This window comes from Microcebus murinus, chromosome 29 (assembly GCF_040939455.1).
Source record: "Microcebus murinus isolate Inina chromosome 29, M.murinus_Inina_mat1.0, whole genome shotgun sequence".
NCBI classification, from domain to species: domain Eukaryota; kingdom Metazoa; phylum Chordata; class Mammalia; order Primates; family Cheirogaleidae; genus Microcebus; species Microcebus murinus.
In genome coordinates, this window is record NC_134132.1 from 7,487,065 (window position 1) to 7,511,429 (window position 24,365).

Below are 24,365 nucleotides of genomic sequence, written 5' to 3' on the forward strand. Positions count from 1 at the left end.
CTTCTGATGTTTTTTATAAGGTATATATACAAATCATGGAGTTCCATAGTCTCAGGCCAGATTCTAAAAAATCTCTTTCTGATTCATTCACTGAATGAATATTTATTTGTAATCAACTATATACTCAATAAAGTACTATGCAAGGTACTGTGTTGATACAAAAGTGATCAAACAGCCCTAAAGAACATACATTTTCATGGAGAGAGACTTACTCCATCCCTACCTGAGCTGTCAGAAATGACATGGGGCATAGCCCAGCCCTCCACACAAACATTCCCTATCACATGCTTGGACTATGATAACCACAGGGGGACAAGGAGACACAGGAGAACAGCATTATCACAGGCTCACAGTGTACCTACCCCTTTCTGGTCTGATAAGTCCTCTGGAGCATTAGCCAGACATACCATCCAGGGGCCTGGGAACTTGAAATTACATAACCTAGCCCACCATAACTGGCACCTGAACACTTGCCCAAGGGTCCGAGTTCCAACTGACCAAAATTGCCGACAACACAATGGTGGTGCTGCTGAAGGGCAGTGAACTTCTCCCTCTTCACTAAGCAACAGAGTTCCCAGGAGAGGAGAACAGGTGTACCACAAAGCTATCTGTTTTGGACTGAGGGAAGAGATCACAGATGACAAGGAACTAGCATAAGAACTCTGGCAACATGAAAAAACAGGCTATTTTGACATACCCAAAGGATCACACTAGGTCTCCAGCAATGGACTCCAACCTAAAAGAAATTGTTCAAATGACAGATATGGAATTCAAAATATGGACAGCAAGTAAGATCAAGGGGATTGATGAGAAAGTTGAAAACCAACACAAAGAAACCAAAGAAAGTAATTCAGGACATAAGTGAAAAAAATTCACTGAACAGATAATCTAAGAAAAAATACAACCAAACTTCTGAAAATGAAAGAGTCATTTAGGGAATTTCAAAATATAATGGAAAGTTTTAACAGCACTAGACTAAGCAGAAGAAAGAATTTCAAAGCTTGAAGACAAGGCTTCCCAATTAACTCTGTCAGTCAAAAATGAAGAGAAGAGAATCAAGAAAAATGAACAGTCTGTCTGAGAAATATGAAAGTATTTAAAGCAAACAAATATAAGAATCATAGGTATTCCTGAAGGAGAAGAATAAAAAGCAAAAAGCATGGAAAACCTATTTGAAGGAATAATGGAAGAAAACTTCCCTGGTATTGTTAGAAATTTAGACATCCAGATATAAGAAGGTCAAGAAACTCCTGGAACATTTATTGCAAATATGACATCACCAAGGCAAAAAGTTATCACTCTGGCCAAACTCAAAGTGAAGGAGAAAATTCTACAAGCCAGGAGATAAAAGCATCAAGTAACTTACAAAAGAAAACCCATCAGACTAACTGCGGACTTTCCAGTAGAAACTTTACAAGCTGGAAGGGTGGGTCTTTTTAAACAGAATAACTGCGAGCCAAGGTTTGTGTCCTGCAAAACTAAGTTTAATAAATGAAGGAGAAATAAAGTCTTTCCCAGATAAGCAAACACTAAAGGAATTTGTCACCACTAGATTGGTGACAGACTTAAAATTCTAAGCCTGGCTAGTTCATACTCACCATGTGGCACTTAGGAAAACAATTGCTCAATAATTTTTTTCTTTTCCAAATGTAGACAAATGTGGGTGCAAAGATTCTGTTATTGGTATGCTATGGGAAAGGTGGTCTCTTCTAGTGATGGAATAATGAATCTCTTTTTGTATCTACTTGGAAAGAAATGTTAGTTTCATTCAGTATCAGCACTGACTCAATATTTTATTTATTCCAACCTCAAGAATTATGGAGAATGAGTCCATTTAACACAAAAATATGGTGGGAAGTTGAGATCCCTTTGAGTAGACCTAAGTTTATTTACAGATTCAGGTAATGAAAAACCTCAAGTTTCATCACCAAAGATCACTTTGGTCCTAAAGTTATTAATGACTATAACTGTACAACTATTATTTCCCCATAGCTATTTTTATCTTTATGTGAAATAACTAGCATTTTGAAAATTATATTACAATAAAGGCAAACAGAGTTAATGTTGATGATGTTATTACCAAGTGCTTACTCTGAAAGTACCTTCAAAACTTCACATGCTCCATTTCACTGTTGCCACTTTCAGTGTCAAATCAAAGGTTAAATGAGCATAGATATTTGATTCTGAAAAAGGAGTAAAATTTTGTAACAAATATTCAACTTCCCAAGAATAAATCTATTGAATGTTTCCTATGAAACTAGAAGAGTTTCTATCAACTAACTGTCCAAAGAAAATGATTTTCCTCTTTCTCTCTCCCTCTCTCACTGACATTCTTCTAACCACCTCTACCCATCTAGCCTGCAGAGCAACTTTGAATTTCTGGAATAAAGATGTGGTTCGTATATATTTGCCAATGCCATGACAAAATTGGACAGGGAGAAAGGTGCACTGACGTGCACTGCAGCTTCATTTAGTGATGAGCAAATCTCACGAATATAAATGATTAAGGAGCAAGACATTGAATGGTATGGGGAAAAAAAGTTTTTGTCTTTTCCAAGAAAAATTAGAGTTAGAATTTTCCAAGAAACCTTGGCATTAGTTATGAATGGAACTTTGAATGTTTCCAAGAAACACTGCAGGCAATTATGTTTACCAACAGAGCTGAGGCATGAATTTAGAAGATATCTTTAAATGTGGGGAGAGAATCTGGCTTCTTTTAACTTATTTGGCTCTGATTCTCTCTTTCTAAAATTAAGTCCAGTTATAATATTAGAAGGAAGTGGAGATTTATTATACCCACTGATGACTTTTAATAATGCCAGTTGGCATTGGAAAGGAATAATTTTTTAAAAAATGAATGCTCGGTTACTTTGGGTTATAGAACTGCACTTGAGGGAAACATCATGTGAAATTACAATCTTTTTCCATTAGGTTTCACTTTTAGAGAAATGTTATGGGTATAAAAATTTAAGAGAGGCTTTTGCTCCCACTGCTATTGCATGAAAGTTTAGATAAAAACTGACTCTGTCAAAGTTAGTAATAATTATATAGCTCAGATATACACACACACCATAATGTTTGCAACCTCAGAGAAATATCAGATCAAGAAAAATAATTGTAGGAACCACTACTAGACAAGGAAAAGACTTAAATGGGTAAAGCCATGGATTGGTATCAGATTGATGTTGGTTAGACTCACAGTTGTGGCATTATTTATAGACTGTGGGATCTTAAGCACTTAACTTCCAAAATTCTGTTTAACTACAAAATGGTAATAATATTATTATCTGTATTATTAAGGTTACTTTGAGGAATAAATGAGATAATAGATGTAATATGCTGAACTTCTGGTTCATAATAAATTCTCAGTTGATGTTAGCCATAATTTTTATTTACTATTATGATTATTGTTGTTGTTTACTATATAAGATCAGTTATTTTATTTAAAATTTTCATCATTTAATTATTTGAAAATGCTTCAAAGTCAGATGTGAACTACAGAGACTTTTACATTCAAGTATACCAAAATGTGACAAGTTAAACATAATTGATAAGAAGTATATTAATGAGATAAAATACTCCATTTTAATTTTTAAAAACTACTTTACCATTGGCAAAAACATGGATTAAGTTGGACATTAGGCTAGGTGAAATAAGCCAGACACAGAAAGACAAAAACTGTATGATATCATTTATATCTAGAGTCTAAAAAGTTGAACTCTTAGAGAATAGAACAGTGGTTCCCAGGAACTGGAGATGGTAAAAACAGGGAGATGTTGGTTAAAGGATACAAACTTTCATTTATAAGATGAACAAGTTTTAGGAATCTAATGCACAGCCTGGGTAGTGATGAACGTGTTAATTAATTTGATTATGATAATTATTACATACTGTATATGTATATCAAATAATCAAGTTGTACACATTGAATATATTCAATTTATTTGAATATATTTCAAATTTATATTTATTTGAGTATTAGTTTATTGACAATTAAACTATTTTTCCTAATACAATTTCTATTGATTGGGTCTTTCAAAAAGTCTTACCTTGAATCCAGATATCAATTACAGATATAATTAGTTGATGTTGCGATGTATGCCTACAGAATCAGCCCAACACAAAAGCCACCTAACTTTTGATACTCTATTTCCTCAGACCATTTGAGGATTTGGAATATGTCATCTGTTACATCCCCATACTTAGCAATGGATGAGGCTATCAGACATTCTTACTAATGTTATCTAAAAACAAAGGGCCATTCAGAAGTGTGTGTGATGGGAATAGTGTGGTGCAGTTAGAATATATTAATAGTTTCAGGAATCAGACAGATTTAAGATCTGGTCTTTGGTCAACCACTTATTAGCTGTAGTCTTTGGGCAAGTTACTTATCTTCTCAACCTCAGTTTCATTATTTATGAAATGAGTCATTGATAGCATGTATTTTAGAAGATGGTTGTAAGTATTAAACCAGCTGATGCATTTATTACAAAATCTGATAACTTGTAAGTGATCAATAAGTGTTTATTATTATTTTCATAATTTTACTAATTTCCTTGATCTTTTTACTAGATAATTGCCATCATTTTTGTTATTGCTTAAAGTATAATGCTGATGGGTGATCAGTTTAAACTTCCCCCAAATAGTACAAGTTTCATTCTGTAGCATTTATAATGTATGCCACACATAGAACTGGCTGCAAGGGAAATACGTTGGGAGAATATGAATTCTTGGGATAATAAGTTGGGAGAATTCCTCTGTGCCAAAGGAATAATTGGAAAACAACTTGAGGAGCATGACTTGATATGAGGAATTAAAAACATTATTTTTATAAATGGATAAAATAATTGACTGCCTGTTAGCATTACTAGTTGAATTTTGGGGTTTCAATTTATATTCCAGGCAAATTGAAAAATAATACCCTACTTCTTTATAGATAATTAATTCTTCATTTGATTTTTTAATATTATGATATAATGTTTAGTGGCTACTAATGGACTTAATAACCTATTTTTTAAAAGGCAAGAAGTAGTCTCATGTTTTCTTTTAAGAACAAGTTACATCCCTAAGGAATTCCCCGGCACATGTACTTATTCTAATTTTGAATTGCCAGCTTTTTGAGAAATTAATGTTCAACTTTAGGAAAATTCAAACTGCCTTGTTCTTGGATGAATAAAACGTTTTCAGGAAAATTTTCCCTAAAACAATATATAGAACATTATGTTCCAATAAGGCAGAAATTGTATTGTGGTGCCGATTTTATAGCATGAATCTGCAAAAGCAAAACTGTATGGTGGATAAAGGGCCTTTAGGCTCTAAGGATTAATGAAAATAGCATTTATGAATGGAGGCACTGACTTACGTAATTTTTAGGATTTAAGTAAATGCACCACAGTTAGCCAGCATTTCCCACCACTGCAATTGCAGCCGCTAACGAGAAGCAACCATGACACATAACGTAACAAAGAAACACACCAGGATTTATCTGTTCATTGGTATTCTCTTTCCTCTTCCTCATCCACTTATCCCTCAAACATCTTGCCTATTCAACTACTTATTCTGACAGTGCATAATGGGGCAGGGTCAAGGCAAAGACTATTTTTTTCGTATGACTCCTTTTCACAATGTTACTCAGACACAGTCACTCTTCATAGAGGTTAAAATTCTAAAGATATGTTATCCTTCCAGGAAAATGTGGAAAGCAACACTCAAATGATAGAAAAACTTTTATTTTGTAAAAAGTTCTCTACCAATACTAAATTTTCAGAAGTTGGACTATCTGGTGATACTTTGCGTATCAACAAAACTAAGCCTTATTTAAAGGGAAGTTGTAAATTTATTACAAGATATGTATACTTAATTCTCAGAGAGCTTTGGCCACTCTTGTCATTTCTCATGCCTTGTGGCTACTGGAATCTTTGTCTACTTACTGGATGGAGCTTTCAATGCGGGTAATAGTGAGGAAAGCAGCAAGGTTTGCTGTGTAAGAGGAGATGACAATCAAAGCAAACAGCCACCACGCCCCCATCATCATTCGAGTAGCCAGAGTCGTGTATGGGACCTCCCCACCTGTGGAAATAAGCAGAGATTAAAAGAACATCAACAAGTATTTTTTGGGAATCTGAGGTCATACATGTTCAATACAAAATTAACTTTCAAGAAGTGAGAAATCTTTCTACTTAACATCTGCATAGATCTCTATATATTTTCATCACTTTATATTTAATTCTCTTCTATGAGACTATGTGAGACCTAGTCAGAAAGAAGCATGGCAAATATTTAGTATAACATGTTTAAATCATAGCTCTTCTCCTTTCCTGTTCAATCCTCTTATTACAACGACAGATGTGCACTTTCCAATGGCTTCATTGCTCATTAGTTAGGTGACGTTAATACTGCTATGCTTATATTTAATGTAACTACTTTTCAAGATTTCCAGTTAAATAAATACTATTGGAAGGATTTATGTAACCAAAACATTTTTACCCCCATAATACTCTGAGACAAAAATAAAACAAAAATTTTTAAGATTTCTGTGGCTGTACTTTGTTACTTAGTTTTAAATTTGTAACATGTAAATGTCTTCTGTAGTTAAAAAGAATATTAGATTTAAAAAGCAAATTGAAAATAAAATGACAGAAATGAACCTGAGAGTATATGAAGTTAGTGACATAGTTATAGAGAGGAAACAATTACTTCAAATGACTTTAAAATACAATGACCGCATCCCACACTGAAGGGCACAGTCATTTTGGGCAGCCCTCTCACCCAGCTGTCCTTTCAGGTTCCAGGAACCATTCTCTTCCTGTCCCCTTAGGGCTGGTAGTGATAACAGCTCTTTTCTGTAACCAATGTGTATTGCATCAGCCCTTGTTACTTTCTCAAAATTCTACTCACATCCTGTAAATAGTCCTTTCAGTAAACTTCTCTCAACTTCCAGAATCTGAAATAGAATGTAGCATCTATTTCTATATGGTAGCGCCTATGGAAAGAGAACCACGAAAGTGGGATTCTGGGATTGGATGGTCTCCATATCTGTGTAGTACATATTGATGGGAATCAGGGCAATGGAAATCCACAGCCTCTGGTTACATCATGATTGCTTAAACAAACACCAGTGTTGGCATGGGGTGAAGCGCAGGTGGAATGCAAGGCCTTGGGAGACTAACTGGCTGTAGCAGTTATAGCGATTTTGAAGATGTGCTCCACAGAGGTGCTCTGAAGCCTCTGAATGAATACAAAACATAAAGGAAATATTGAAGGCAATGAATGCCCAGCTCAGAAATAAAGGTAAAATGTGAGTTTTGATGGCAGCTTTTAAGCAATCTCTTAATCCTGTAGTTTCAGAGTAGATAGGGCTGGGGACAAAAGTTAAGACTTGACCATAAGTGGCAAATCTGCCACATAAGGTCTCTCATGCTAAGGAAATGGCATTGATGAGAAATTTGAACTTCCAAATTTCTCTGAACCTCCTTGCTATTGGAAGCAACCTCACACCCCTCTGTAGGAATCAGCTTTTCTCTACACGAACACTTTTCAATAACTGGACCTAGGAAATTTCACAGTTCTCCTCTGGACTCACCACAGTACTCTTCATTGCTTCCAGGCTACAGGTTAGGGCCAATATCATTGAGTCAGAGAAGTATACAGCCCACTTATAGAAGTTTTATACCAAAAAGAATGAAAGGTAAGTATAGATAAGAGCAAATGTAGTAATGATCTAAGATTTGGGATTTAATGTGTTGATTTGATATGTGGGAGTGGTGGTAGTAGTTTGTTACAGTGGCTAGTTGAAAAGTGGATCAAAAATGAATGGGTTTTGAAGGTAACATGTACACAACTTCTCTGGCATACCATAGAGACTCAGGGAGGTGGGAATGTTGGAATGGATCTGTTCTGACCCACCTGCTCATTTCCCTTCCCTTCAATGTCTGATGATGGACACACCCTCCACAAAGACATTAAGATAATAAAATGTGGTATATGTATACCATGGAGTACTATTCAGCTCTAAGAAACAATGGTGATATAGCACATCTTATATTTTCCTGGTTAGAGCTGGAACCCATACTACTAAGTGAAGTATCCCAAGAATGGAGAAACAAGCACCAGATATATTCTCCAACAAACTGGTATTAACTGAGTAGCACCTAAGTGGACACATAGGTACTACAGTAATAGGGTATTGGGCAGGTGGGAGGGGGGAGGGGGCGGGTATATACATACATAATGAGTGAGATGTGCACCATCTGGGGATGGTCATGATGGAGACTCAGACTTTTGGGGGGAGGGGGGGAAATGGGCATTTATTGAAACCTTAAAATCTGTACCCCCACAATATGCCGAAATAAAAAAAAGAAAAGTAAAAAAAAAATAAAAAAGAAATGCATGGGAGAGGATAGAACACAAACATCTCGGAAGAGTTCTGGGTGCTTGTCCTCTGATTTCTGAGATGACAGTGGGGAATTTGGCAATAAATTATATTTCTTGATAGCAAAGTGAATGTAGCATCCCTAGTTGGTAGAGGCTAATTGTAGATGTTTATCGGAGATAAGGTAAAATTACCATAACGAGCTATGGCTACTTATGAGTGATAATTAGATAATGAGAGTGGTAAAATTGACCTTCCTAGATCTACAACAATAGCTTATTGATCACAGGGTCCCTAAAAGTAAAATAGGTGCTTCTATTTACATAACTTATATAATTTATAACCTATTAACTATAGGTTATAATTTACAAACTGTTAAGGTGCTTCTTGATAGGTATGGGCGAGACCATTCTAGATCTGAGAGCAGAAACTTAGCCTCAATTGCTGAGTGGGAATTTTGAACCTCTTATTTAGTTCCCAGCATTCATTCAGTTTATGGATCCAAAACCTCCATATTGAAGAAGTAGTCAAGTTATCATTTTTTGGTATGTTCTTTTTGACACTTTTAAAAATGATTTTTAGGGCCGGGCGCTGTGGCTCACGCCTGTAATCCTAGCTCTTGGGAGGCCGAGGCGGGCGGATTGCTCAAGGTCAGGAGTTCAAAACCAGCCTGAGCAAGAGCGAGACCCCGTCTCTACTATAAATAGAAAGAAATTAATTGGCCAACTGATATATATATAAAAAAAAATTAGCCGGGCATGGTGGCGCATGCCTGTAGTCCCAGCTACCCGGGAGGCTGAGGCAGAAGGATCACTCGAGCCCAGGAGTTTGAGGTTGCTGTGAGCTAGGCTGACGCCACGGCACTCACTCTAGCCTGGGCAACAAAGCGAGACTCTGTCTCAAAAAAAAAAAAAAAAAATGATTTTTAGTAGTAGTAGGATGGCACACTCAATGGCTAAATAATATTTCTCAGCAAGATGTACTATAACTTAAGTAATCTATTTTTTTAAATTTGGAAATTTATGCTATCATATATTACATTGCTATAAACATCTTTGAACATATAACCTTTTAAATATTTCTAAGTATTTTCTTTTGATAGAATCAATGAAGAGAAGTTATTTGGTGAAAGAAATTGGTTGTTTTATATCTTGTACAGGTGATAAAAATTTTCAAACATGTTTTATAACATTATTTATTGAAAAATAGTCATAGGTAATGTTTCTTCTCTACTAGTATGATGGTTAATTTTAGGTGCCAGCTTAACTGGACTAATGAATACCTAGAGAACTGGTAAAGCACTACTTATGGCTGTGTGTGATGGTGTTTTCAGAGGAGACTGGTTGTGAGTCACTGGACTGAGTGGGGAAGATCTGCCCTCAATGGGAGTGGGCACCATTCAATCAGCTAGGGGCCCAGATAAAATAAAAAAAGGAGAGAAAACGATTTCCTCTCTCTCTTTCCTGGAGCTAGGACATATTCTTCTCATCCTGCCCTTGGACATCAAGATCCCAGGCTCTCTGGCCTTGGGACTCCTAGACTTATACCAGTGCCTTGTCTACTCAGCTTGCAGATGGCCTGTCTAGGAACTTCTCAGCCTCCATAATCACGTCAGCCAATTCCCCTAATAAGTCTCTTCTCAGATATCTATCTATATTGATATCATCTCTATGTAAATCTATATATACAGGCACACCTCATTATATTCCACTTTGTTGTATTGCACTTTGCAGAGACTGCACTTTTTACAAATTGAAGGTTGTGGCAACCCTGCATTGAGCAAGTCTATCAGTACCATTTTTCCAGTAGCGTGTGCTCACTTATTCCTCAGAGTCAGCATTTTTTAAGCAATAAATTAATTATGTACATTGTTTTTTAAGACATAATAATATTTCACACTTAAGAGACTACAGTACAGTGTAAATATCTTTTATACTTGCTGGGAAATCAAGAAATTTGTGTGACTCACTTTATTGGGGTATTTGCTTCATTTTAGTAGTCTGGAACTAAATCTGCATTATCTTCAAAGTCTGCCTGTGATTATCCTATTGGTTCTGACCCTCGGGAGAACCCTGATTAATACAGTTGTTATTTCAGTTGATTTTGAATGACAAAATATTGCTCTGGACTGACTGATAGATCTATTTGCAGGTAAGCAAAAGTAGGCTAGAAAGCATTACAACATGTAATTGAAATGATAATTTCTTATATATAAAAGACTTTTCTAACTTAATAATCACATTTTCAAAGTACTTATAATACATGCAAAGCTTCTGATAAATTGCAGTTCCTTCTTTCCAACACTTTAGTATTATTTATACTTTTCTGTTTGGAAGAGTTCCACATTGGTTGTATAATAAAATACTTCACTTTTTAACATATTTTAACAATTAAAATATTGAATGTTTATATTGAACATAAACATAAGTAATGTTAAACTACATAATTTAGTATTATATAGTTAATTAAATTACATAATTTAATATTTTTTTCTTAATAATGATAAAAGTTTTTTTTATACATACAAATGTCATCTATGCATAATTACCTGAAATAAGAATGTTCTTCTGAGCAAATTAAAAAAGAATATTATTTCAACATCAAGACTTCCTACCGGAGATAATCTTTATAATTCTTGAGACTTCAAGTTTAATACAAATAGTTAAGATTATTTTACTGAACCTAATACCATGGAATATTTCTGGTAACAGATTTGAAAGCTGCTAAATTAAAAATTAATTATAATCAAATTAAATGGCTACTGGTTACACCACGTAAACCTTATTTGCTGATTTTAGTTTAACTTTTAAGTGCCAATTACTGTAACTCATATTAGAACTAAATTGAATTTAACTACACACAAAAAACTAACACCTGGCAGCTTCTTACTTTCACAATGTTTTCATTACTCCAGCCCATATAAAATTCCCACTGTTTGTAATGAGTTAGGCAGTACAAAATAGCCCATTGGATGTCAATCATAGGTTTCAGGCTTTCAGGTTTCCAGTTTATACAGTGGGCTCCATTACAGCTTCACACAGTTGTACCTCAAATAATAGTGAGAAATCTTGAGGTAAGTGCCACATTGAAATATAAACTCCCTTAAGTGCAACATTAAAAACATATAGATGAACAATACATTTCCCACCATGAACTGATTAACTTTTCTGTCTCCAAGGATAGTAACAGTGATGATATTTAGAAACTCTTGCTGTAAATTTCTTTCTCTAAGTCTCATTTAATAAAGGTTTTTTTTCCCCCTCCTGCACTAATTGCGTTGTATTTAGTTCTACTGGACAAACTGATTATATTAATAGAATTCATGAATTGCACTAAATCTATTGAATTGTAGCTTGTTATACATGAACTTTATTGGATCAGACAAATACATCTTCCAGATCATTAATTAGCAAAGTCCTTTTCTATGGGACTAGTTGATGCATCTTGAATTGGCAAGTGTACTCTTTTAGAGATTATGAAATGATTCTGAAGATAAGAGATTTGTTTTATAAAAAGGTTTCTAAATGTCCGAAATTGAGTGGTTCGATTAGAAGGCTTTATAGTGCATGTGGCTATTTATCAAGATTTCCACTAATCCATATGTCTTCATTTTACCACGTTACTGTTTAATAAATGCAGCTTTAACACAAAGCACAATGGATCAGAGCTATGGTTTGAATGTCCCTTACAAAACTCATGTTGAAATTTAATTGCCATTGTGCTGGTATTAAAAGGTGGAATCTTTAACAGGTGATTAGCCCATGAGGGCCCTGCCCTCATGAATGGATTATGTCATTATCATGGGAGTGGGTTTGTTATCATGAGAGTAGGTTGTTGTAAGAGTGAGTTGAGTTCTCCCTTGCTCTCTGGTTCTCTGGTGTTCTTTTGCCCTTTCAACTTCTACCATGAAGCACAAAGGCTCTTGCCAGTTACCAACACCTTGGTATTGGACTTCCCAGCCTCCAAACTGTGAGCCAAATAAATTTCTATTCTTATAAAGTACCCAATCTGTGAGACTAATACAGTCAGCATGCCACATATCTTCTTTAAATTTCCTGCCATTTTTATATGCAACAAAAAATGTATTTGCTTATTGCTTTTTCTGTTCCATTTTCCAACATCTATCAAAACTACCCTTGTAAATGTTGATGATAAAAACAAGACTACATCTTAAGAACATTGATCTGACAACCAAATTTCAAAAACTATGGAGGAATATATTCCAAACCCTTATTGGCTCCTAGAATAATTTCCTTCATGTGTATGGTTTCCACTAGTTAGAATTTTGCCCAAATCACACATATTTATTTAAGAGATGCCCCTAAAAATATCTTCAGCCTTTGTATTCATTCTTTTGTATCTATTCCATTTTGCTATTTTACAGGTCTTATTAAAAAATAAAAAGGGGAGAAACCAAATGGTCTTATTCTTTCTTTCCTGGTTTGGCTTCAGATATGCTGGAAAATGTCTTCTGTTATAAAAGAGTAAGTCCAAGATTTGGGTAAAAGATTTAAGTACATAGTAAACATAATTTCCCTATTTGATATCATAAAATTAGAAAAATGTAAGATTTTAGTAATTCTACTAAAGAAGGGGAAGAGATATTCATCTGAAGCCCTTAAAATCTTCAGAAACTTTCCAGGGAGTATGATTCAGGAATACCCTGCAATTTTTAAAGTTAATTTATATGTCACCCCTGTGTTTCTCTCAACTCTAGCACACCTGACCCTTCATTTTTTTTTAATTTATTCTTTGTTTATTAAATTTTTTGATGGATACTTTCAGTGTTCTGTTTTTATTTTTAAGATATCAATATGTACCAGCTGCCTGTTTGCTCATCAAAAAAGAAAATAAACAAATAATCCTCAGTGCATGCTTTAAACAAAGGATATAGAATGATTCTTTCAATATACCCAAATGCTAACTTTCCAGAAGGTCTCAAAAAATTATTATCTTTTCTTTTTATGCTATTTTTCTTTTTACCTACTGATTTCACCACAAGACCTGGCAATGAGGGCTAGGAAAGGCACTGAAAGAGGAAATATTGTCTGGATGACTAGTCGTTTGTCAAACAGCATGAAGCAAGACTGCAGTTGAGTCAGAAGCTGCCACTCTGTAGTGATGTATTAGCTTTTAATGTTTTAAAATAATTATAGTGAGGCCTAAGCCACTATATAAAACCACTATATAAATTCCAGTGCCATTAGCAACCCCATTTTTCAGGGATTCAATCAATCAGTGGTTCTGAGGAAAATTGCACCCATTTTGCCAATCCCAGAAGCATGAAAGTTCAAAGGGTAAGCAGCAGTTGTCAACAGGAATCAAAGTGAAATGGATCTCAAAGTGACATTTTTAATTTGGAATTTCTGATACTGGTTCCTAAACTAGGTTTTACACGTAAGTGCATCATTAGTTCCACAAGGTCAGAGAATGCCAATACATTTTCAATCAGTTTTAATGATAAAAGGGCCAGAAGTAAGTCTAAAATATATTTCTGAAGTTCCAAAATGCCATTTAAACCTAGCAACCTGTTAATCGCCATTGAAGATTAGTTTTAAATTAGAACTCATTTATTGAGCATACATTAGATTTATAATTTGATAGAGAAGAAGGGAATCATTTAACCTTATACATCTAGTCTTTCAAAAACAGTATCAGCCTTCTCAATTTTGAATTATCTCTTCTTTTATAATTTTCTGTTTTCCAGAGCTCTTATGTCTAAGCTCTAAGGAGGACATTTTAAAAAGCCAAAGGGAAAAATGAATTTTGCTCTGATTTTTTTCAACATGTTATCTGAATGAGAGATTTGAAAATGGGTAAAAGAATGAGATTTCAGGGCACTGGTGCTACTGGAAATTTATTGGAATAAAAATGGACATTTTATTCAGTATATGGGTTTATATATTTAGCTAAATTTAAGTAAGTCATACAGAAAGTTTTGTAATTGACATAAAATAATTCATATCATGAATAGTGATTTCCACAACATTGCTGATTGGGTAAGCACATGTGTATTAAACACAACTCATGGGTCTCTGTCTGTATGTGTGTATTTATGAATGCTAAATATGTAAAACTGAACACATTCTAGAATTCCACATGGAGCTAAAATTATTTGGCATGAAGAATATCTTTTTCTTTTCAAATGTGCTATTTGGGTGTGGTTTCTAGATTCTTCCAGGAAGTTCTAAATGCGCTTTCGATTTAGAGCCTGTGGAGTCACTGACTCAGGGACTTGAGAGTCGAATTGATAAGCAATAGAAAAATCAGGAAACAAGGTAATATTGCAAAGGCTGATGTGGTAAATCATATCCACAGATATAACAAGCAGGCAGTGCAGTCGGAGGAAGGGGAACAGGGTGATGTTACAAAACAAAACACAACACTTATTAAACTCAGGCCAAAATCAGTGAGTAAGAGATTATAAAGCAAAGGTCAGGAAATAAAATATACAAGCTTCTATTTGTTAAGTATTTACTAAGGCATTAGGCATTGTGTTATGTGTTTTGTAAGCGGTTACTTATCTAATCTTCACAATAGCCTTATGCTATGATTAGGAAGCATGATTGGGTTTCCTAAGCCAAGGCCAAGATTATAGAGGAGTAAGGAAATATAATTCATGATCACAAATTGTATTTCAATTTGATATATGAGGCTATCACAGGCAAGGGAGAAAACCAGGCAGGGATTGACACATGCCAGAGAATTTAGGAAGCATCGTGGGATCTCTTTCTCCAAGTAAATGCATCATTTCTCCCACCAAGGATTCTGATTTATTATTGCCATTTCATTTTCTTCCTCTCTTCTCCTCAATGACTAGAATGCATAGGTTTAGATCACAGGCTGCTAAACCAAAATTAGGACAGTGTCAAGCAATAAAATAAATAGCGTAAGAGTTTATCTATAACAATCAGAAGAAGTTGCGATTATCTTGATTTGGATATAATTTACTAAGACCAAGATACTTAGATGATACTAGAAATCAATGAACTTAAAACATAACCTAAATAATAAAGAACAGAGAAACCTATCAAATAAGTAATAGAGAAACAATAGGTGAAGAGTGTTTTCCTCAGGATTGTTCTAGATGTGCTGCAATTCTATATACCTATGGAATACCTCAGCAAGTACATTTGTTGTTTCTCTATTTTAATGGTGATGCATACATCTTTTTTTTTTTCTCCTCTACTTGTTCAGATATATTGGACCCTTCTTAGCAGCACTGCTTACAGAGCCCCTAGTTGGTGATGTATAAATCTGAATTTAACAATTAGAAAATTCTAAGTCCCCATTATTGCAATTATAAATAGCTATTATATTTTCTTTTTGAATTACTTTGGCAAATAACTTTTATGCAATCTTAGACATAACAGATTATATGCCAGTGACTAAAACTTTTAATGTATAAATTGTACATACAAACAAAATGGTGAATTGCTTTTTTGTTTTTCTTTTCCCTAGAGACATTTGTTCACCCTGCTCCTCTGGATAAGTTTATCGAAAATAAAAAATATGTTATTTTTTGCTTCTTCCTAGTTTCACAGACTTAGAAATTTCTTCTGTGAACACATGGCATTATAGAAAAAACCTAATATTTGAAAATTCAGTCTGCTATTCAAAAAATAGACATGTTGGGTAGTTTTGACATAAAGATACTATCTGAGGAGGTATCATTAATATTTATTGAAGTCATAAGACTAAGTTCTTATGCAATTTTCAGCAACTTTCCTTTTTCCATCTTACTTATACTGTGGTCATCATGGTACATTCTAATTCTGAATAAACTTTTCAGACAGACAATTTGGAAAATATTTGACACGTGTTGACAAACAATGAAATCCAAACTAATTATTGCACCGAAACATAGTCTTCTTTGCAATTTAATATAATTCTTTACTAAACCTTTTAATAATAATAATTTGCCTAATAATCTTTAGTGGCTCTGGAAGTAATAACTTGAAGATTATTTGATGTTTTATGTTTTGTTTTCTTTACAAATGAAATTTAAAAAGTTAATTTGTAACAATTGGATGAGCTACTGTAGGGAAATTTTTATCAGCTTCTTTTTAATTTTGTTCTCTCTTCTCTTCACCTAACTATTGGATTCCCCCCGGCCATTATCATTTTGAACAACACCACCCTCTTTTATTGTTAGGTCTATAAAAGCTTTGCTGTTGTATTTTAGATTATTAGAATAGCCTATAGCGTCACATGGTATCATTTTATACCCTTGTAAACTCCAGAAATACACATTTAAATGGTTGAGCTAAACTTCAGTCTGCTTTTTGTCTCTGTTCTTAAAGTTTGAATTATTAATATCAACAACAAATTTCAAGCTTTTTTGCCCAAATGATTTAGATATTTTTAAGGGTTGTAGAGTTCTCTTGCTTTATATCCAAGCAATTTGTTCTGTTTGAGTATGTTTAAATGTCTTCTAAATTATCTAGTGAAATACAAATGTAAATACAAATGTAATATAAATGTAATAATGTAAAGCTGCATTTTATATTAAGTTACTATTGTTTTTCTAAAGAAATCCTTTAAAATTCTATTGGAATTTATATACTTTTAATTATTAAAATGTGTACATATGAAGTGTGATACAATGTTTGGCTGAAAGTATCAAGTCTTAGAGGGATACCTGTCATTTAACTCAGTAGCTGTGTATCTAGGATAATTTCTTAAGAAAATAACCATGATTGAACTACTAGAATTTGTCTCTTACATGAAGCTTTGTGCAATCTGGGCTCTACCATTTTTCTGGTCTCATCTCCAATCTTTGTTACCAAGCTAAGCCTTGGAATTTCTGGAATATTTTTTCCTCATTTTTATCTGCTTAGTTTACTTTTTAAACTCAGGGTATATAACTTGTGAATGTCTACCATGCTGATCATTTAGCTATTTGAATGAAATACTGTTGTTGTTGCTTTAAATAAAGAAGCTGTATATTCAGTAGTATGTCATATTTTTAAATGTATAAGTACAAATTCTAATCTAATACAACCCTTCCATTGTGGTTAAAAGTTATCCTCTGGGCCAGGCAAAGTGGCTCATTCCTGTCATCCTAGCACTTTGGCAGGCCCATACAGGATGGTCACTTGAGGCCAGGAGTTCAAGACCAGCCTGAGCAACATAGCAAGACCTCATCTCTACAAAAAATAATTTTTTAAAAATTAGCTGGGTGTGGTGGTGCATGCCTGTAGCCCCAGCTACTTGGGAGGCTGAGGCAGGAGGATCGCTTGGGCCCAAGAGTTTGGGGCTGTAGTGAGCTATGATTGTCCCACTGCACTCCAGTTTTCTAGCTAACACATCATGATGAGCAATTACACACTAAATGGAAGATCAAAAGTGCTAGCTCAGCCTTTTAGGGTCTCTATGAGCTTCATCTGCATCTTCAAATCTCTCAGACTTGCTGTAAGATTCCTATCATGATGTTGTTTTTTTCTTTTTTTTGTAATTTAGTCAACAATGTAGTAAAAACAGGTAAAGCAAACTAGAAGGTGAGTTATAGAATGCACCACTTTTGGAAATGCTTATCTTATAAAGAGACAGTTTAAGGAGGATATGACTTTTTTTCCTCTTAGAGCCTATCATAAGAAGCAGCACAGCCTCAGTCCCTTTCAGAGAGAATTATCAAAATACCATCTGCACAGAAGCAAAAGAAAGGAGGAAAAGAGTTTTAATAACATTTAAAGTTTTATCAGTAAAGTTTGTTTAATTTTATTAAACAAACATCTAATGCCAGATGTTTCCATATAAAAATTCAATGTATATTTTAAGAGGAATAATATCTTTATTCCACTAGGCTTTTCTTATTTCTTTATTTCCTTTGAATTCCCTGAGTTCAAATATTTTAAATTATATTGCTAACAGACTTGTAAAATAAATTAGACTCAGAAATGCACATCTAATAAACATTGTGTTTGTTTGTTTTAATATCATTAAAAATTGAGCTGCATTTTACAATATCACAAAAGAAAATATTAAAAACTTGCTATAAATGAAAATGGTTTTATTTAATAGGAATATTTATCTGCTACTTAACACTGAAAAAATAAATATAGCTTATATTAATAGATTTTTGTTTTTGAAAATCACACTTTTGCTTACTTTCTGCCACCTGCTCAATACACAATATTTGTTTTCAACTTTGTCAATTAGTGTTACAAAGTATATTAAACCACAATGATAAACCAGGAGGAGAAAGTCCCCTAAAGGAGAAATGAAAAGGTGTGTGTGTGTGTGTGTAATGCTAATTTATAAGCTCACAACGCCTCATGATTACATTTGTTTGGTATATGAAAATTATCTATACCTTGGATATAAACTGATGTAATTATTTACAATTTTCTTAGCTGATAAGCCACCTCTGTTCAATGATTTGAGGATTAAATTGCATTGCAGTCAAGTCTTGCAGTGAAACAAGTAAGCATAGCCAGCTTACAAGTTTGACCTCTGCAATTACTGTTCATTTTCTAAGCTTTCCTGGGTATAAATGCATGTTAAATTGCCTTTTAGTGCCGGGAATGATTTTCCCTTAGCCAAATTACTCTCTTTTGGTTCATCAGTTAGATGTGTATTGTATATAATTTAGTAGCACAGAAGTTACTCTTTCCAACTTAAAAGTGTACATCCCGGACATCGTACGCGGCCAGCTTCAATATCTTACATTATAATAAAAAATGCGTTTGTGCTACTAATGTGGGATTTTATGCTTATCCTTTTTTATAAATTATTCAGATCATCAAATATAATTTCCAGCTTGCTTAACCCAATTTATGTCAGTATTTGTAGAGTGTCACTTGGGTCAATACTAGCTCAGAAGAAAAAAATTAAAAATCAATGAACATCAGGGTGAACATTTTAATTTTCGCTTTTTAACCTAAACCTTTTCCTGTAGTTGGAGGAGTGAATATTAAAGACTCATCTTAAAATATTTAGTTTTTTAGAAGTATCACTAATCTATACCACTATTTGCAACAACTACAGGGGACCAGTTGCACTACTTCGCGTGTCATCAGAAGATTTGAACTTGACTTTCCTGTGGCTTAGAGATTAAATACGGCCCCAATGGATGCACTGCACATCATTTTCTAAGGAAGGTTTTCTGGGGGATAATGCTGAGTTTACAGATTCCTACTGTGGCTCAAGTTAGTGTCTATTTAATCTTATACTCCAGATGGCCTTTTGTGACCAAATGACTGCAAATTTTTAAAAAAATCAAGAAATTTTTAAATGGAAAGAACTGGCCTTGACAAGGAAAATTGGGGGTAGAAAGTTATTGAATTTTTCTGTGAGAAAAGCAAAATAATCCACTACTATTATGAATGTTGGCAGATTTTAGAGCTTTTTGGATAAAGGGGAGTATATATAAATTTTGATTAAATAAAAGTAAGGCCAAGCTTTAATTTCTTTACAGGAAGAATTCTCTAAAGAGAAGCTTATTTCTGGTGACTTATGAATGGGGACCTTGTTTAACCCTAGTCTGAAAGAAACACATTATTAGTAAATTGATTTGATATAGGCAAAAAATACTATATAAATATTTCAAGTGAATGGCTAAGTTATTTTTTGTAAAATAGCAGTTATTCTTCCCAGAGAGAAATCAGGAGGCTGATTGAGAAGGAAAAAAAGAAACTGAGATTGCTGGTACTTTTGCTTTCTCTGTACCTTCTCTACCAAGAGCACTGGGGAAGATTTCTTGGAAGAGAATGGTCTTCTTCAGAGCTGTCACCACAAATAAAGCTGGGGATAATATGTAACTCTTAATTCACTGATAACATGTTGTCTGAAATGGATATGTATGCTTACCTGATCTACAGGGCAGAAAACAGTATGGCTGGATCTTGGAGTTTAAGGACAACGGATGGATATACTTAGCAACCACTCTCTCTACACACACACACACACACACACACACACACACACACACACACACACACACACACGCACTCCTGTAAGTAGACATACATTCATATACCTATAAAATATAATCATGACTCATTTGGATACAAATCTACACTTTTTGAAACACACATTAAATCCCCCAATATGTTGGAAGTTTTGAAAATAGAACAGCTATAGAAAAGTTTGTCAGTGCCCTCGATAACAGTTGCATATATTTGTTCTTTGCTTAAAACACTCCATTTCTCTCAGACTAAAAGCCAAAGTCTACAAATATCAATCTCACCTGAACCCACGGACCTCTTGGCTGTCAGATCCCAGTGAGTTATACATCTGGCCTCTTTGAGCAGGCTTTATGCATTTTTGGTTCCCTACAACTGCCCATCCTTCCTATGGGTATCTATGTAGCATATTCCCTCCTGTCTTTCAGAACATTGTTCAACATCAAATTCTCAAAGAAGCTTTACTTCAACAAATTGAAAATTGCAACAATTTCATATATACTTCTAGTTCCCCTTACTCTTATTATTTTTTTCTACAGCATTTGATTTCTGATATATGTGCTATTTAATTAATTAATCAATCATGCCTATTATTTGTGATCTGTCTCTCTCTACTAGAATATGAGCTCCATGAGGGCATGACTCTTTGTTTTTCTCATGAATGTAGCCCTAGGATCTTGAATTGTGTCTGCACATTGCAGACACCCCGAAAGTGTTGAATTTAATCTTTAATTTGGAGCCAAAACACTTGGTTCTAAGAAAAATGAAATATGCTTAATCTGAAAAGAAATGCTTTTCTCAATTTATAAAACTGTACATAAAATTTGCTCAGTTGACTGAAGGAATATGTATCACAGAGGAATTCAGATATATATACATAATGGGGCTCCTACATATTCCTTAGGATATCTAATGAATTTAGAAAAAGTGATGCAACATGATTCTATAAATACAAATTGTTGTTTTCTCAGCAGAATAAACTTGTCTTCTGGAAAGATAACAAAGACATTTGAATGATCACAAAATCTGTTATGACAATTAATATATGACAAATTTAACATCGTCTTTGTTCAAGATAAAATTAAATAAAGGAAATTTATTCCCAATGTAAAAACTGATGTAGTTAATTAAGAGAAAATGTCAATAGAACTTAACATTGTCACAGGATAATGGTTCCTGCTGCTAGATATATGTCAAGAGAAAGATAAATAAGATGGAGTGATTTATTAAGCAGTGCCACACTCCAGGCAACATGTTTCTAGAGGATTATAGCACTCCTTGGGTGGTGATGTAAGGCAGAGGACTAAAGACTAAGTGGCCTTAACCCTTTGAATAGTACAACAATAGCACAGAAATGTGGTGCTTATAGGCAGTTCCTGCTGATATAGCGAAACTACTTTTATATTTAGAAAGAAAGGAGAGACCATAAAGATATCAAAAAGACTTTAAGTTAGAATGGAATGCCATCAACAATTATTCATGTCTTTGCAGATAACTATGTGGAGAAATATTTTTTCAAAATTTAAAAATCAACAAAATTAGGAATGCCTTATTTAAATACAGATTTCTCCAAAAAAAAAAAAAAACCCCAAAACCTTTCAGACAACAAATGACTACTGATTTAGGAATTTGGTTATTGTTCTCAGCAAATTTTTGGAAAAACATCTAAAGGTTTTTATTCCTTTCCAATAATTTTAATAGTATAATTCAATTTATTTTGGAGTTGTTAATATAAATTAAATAATATCAAAGAGGTTTTAATCCAGAATCAACCTTTTAAATACTGGCATAGCATGCTCTTGGCTTCTTATTTTGTACTTTGATATTTTCTGATTAGAGTCACAAATTTCACTGGTTACTAAAAAATTGTTTTAATATCCAGTGTGTTATACTCAATTGTGCAGTAATATAAATAATGGGAACAGACACTTAACCTCATTGTTTATAACTCCCTTATGCATTAAATTGTATTTCATAGGTATTCATAATGTTATATTTAAGTTAACAAACAATTTAGCAATTCTCCTAATTTTAAAGGAACTCTTTCAATGAAATAAAATTTTAGCATAGTATTTAATGTATATATCTGCATATAATTGACAAGATTTCTTTTAGTTTTATTAGTATATTAAACAACTAAATAGTTAAAATATTTAAAAATGATAAAAATGTTTTTGTTTTTAATATTGATACTGTGAGTATACTAAAATAAAAAGTGAAATATCATCATCATTATTTTCTTGTAAAAGGCCCATATGGTTCTACACTGCCATTAGTTGCAGTCTGTGAACATTGCTTATTTCAGAAAAATTAGCCTTTATATGATGTTTATGCTTAATTTTGTGCTATTTTAATCACAAATCTCAAGATACAATTCTAAAAATAAAACACATACATACACAGTTTATATGATATTATCTCCCAAAAGACTAACTCTTTTTGATCCCCAAGGACTTAACATATAAATTGGAAGCATCTTGAATCAAAACTTATAATTCCACTCAATTTGGATTCATTAATTTGTTGGTGCTATATAGCCTATTACAATACCTGTGGTAATTACGTGCTTACATAGGAGAAAATGTTTTTGTAGTTTTTCATGTCTAGTTGAATGACATAAAGTTATTATGAGTTTGTTAGCATATGGTTTTTACTATAAACATTTTCATTAGCTAACTCAGTTTTCCTAATATGTTTTCTTGTGCTTGACTACAACATGTTTCTTTAAAATCATGCTCATTTTCTGTGAGGTAATGATGAATATATAGAGTATTAAACAATGTGGCTGATTCCATCTCTTGCCTTGGTCTGCAAAAACAGTGAGGAAATAATTATAATGTCGAATACTTATTTTGTGTCATGAATGAAATTCTAATTTTTTATATCCATGAACTCTTTTAATTTTTTTCAAATACCTGATGAAATAGGTAATTATTATCTGGGGAAATGAAGCACCTAGAAATTAAGAAACTTGTCCAATGTCACATAGTTAGTAAGTGGTAAAAACAGAATTTAAAACTGAGTTGTCGGCCGGGCGCGGTGGCTCACGCCTGTAATCCTAGCACTTTGGGAGGCCGAGGTGGGCGGATCACTCAAGGTCAGGAGTTCGAAACCAGCCTGAGCAAGAGCGAGACCCCGTCTCTACCAAAAATAGAAAGAAGTTAATTGACCAACTAAAAATATATATACAAAAAATTAGCCGGGCATGGTGGCGCATGCCTGTAGTCCCAGCTACTCGGGAGGCTGAGGCAGTAGGATCGCTGAGCCCAGGAGATTGAGGTTGCTGTGAGCCAGGCTGATGCCACAGCACTCACTCTAGCCTGGGCAACAAAGTGAGACTCTGTTTCAAAAAAATAAAATAAAATAAAATAAAAAAATAAAAAAACTGAGTTGTCGGCCGGGCGCAGTGGCTCACGCCTGTAATCCTAGCACTCTGGGAGGCTGAGGCGGGCGGATTGCTCGGGGTCAAGAGTTCGAAACCAGCCTGAGCAAGAGCAAGACCTCGTCTCTACTATAAATAGAAAGAAATTAACTGGCCAACTAATATATATAGAAAAAATTAGCCGGGCATGGTGGCACATGCCTGTAGTCCCAGCTACTTGGGAGGCTGAGGCAGGAGAATTGCTTGAGCCCAGGAGTTTGAGGTTGCTGTGAGCTAGGCTGATGCCACGGCACTCACTCTAGCCTGGGCAACAAAGCGAGACTCTGTCTCAAAAAAAAAAAAAACAAAAAAAGCAAAAAAAACTGAGTTGTCTCAAGGCAACACAAATATATGAAATGACTGGTTTAATTAGATATTTGTATTATAGAATCATACAATTTTATAGCTAAAAGAAAATTTTAAAATAATCTGACATTCTTTAATTGACCAGGAAGCAAAGATCAAATGGGTTCATTGACTAATTCATATTTTCCTTTGTTACCAGGGAAAATATTGGCTCATATTCTGTGCTCTTCTCTTTGATAGACCACAACTTTGTATTTGACTCAATAGCAGTGTGCCAAATAGCAGTGTATGTACAAATCCTAGGCCCATGGTGTCTTGTGCTTTCCTCTGCATGATAATTAGTCATGTTTACTAGTTTGTG

The 24,365-nt window shown here is 34.1% G+C and overlaps 1 protein-coding gene across 2 annotated transcripts in view; it reads right to left on the minus strand.

The window, feature by feature from the left end:
* Positions 1–24,365, minus strand: part of GRID2 (glutamate ionotropic receptor delta type subunit 2) — a 1,185,302-nt gene that overhangs the window by 233,806 nt on the left and 927,131 nt on the right. For both annotated transcript variants that reach the window (XM_012774075.3, XM_012774073.2), the window contains exon 12: positions 5,931–6,069. In XM_012774075.3, the coding sequence (XP_012629529.2) occupies positions 5,931–6,069 (139 nt within the window). The remainder of the gene's footprint in view (positions 1–5,930; positions 6,070–24,365) is intronic.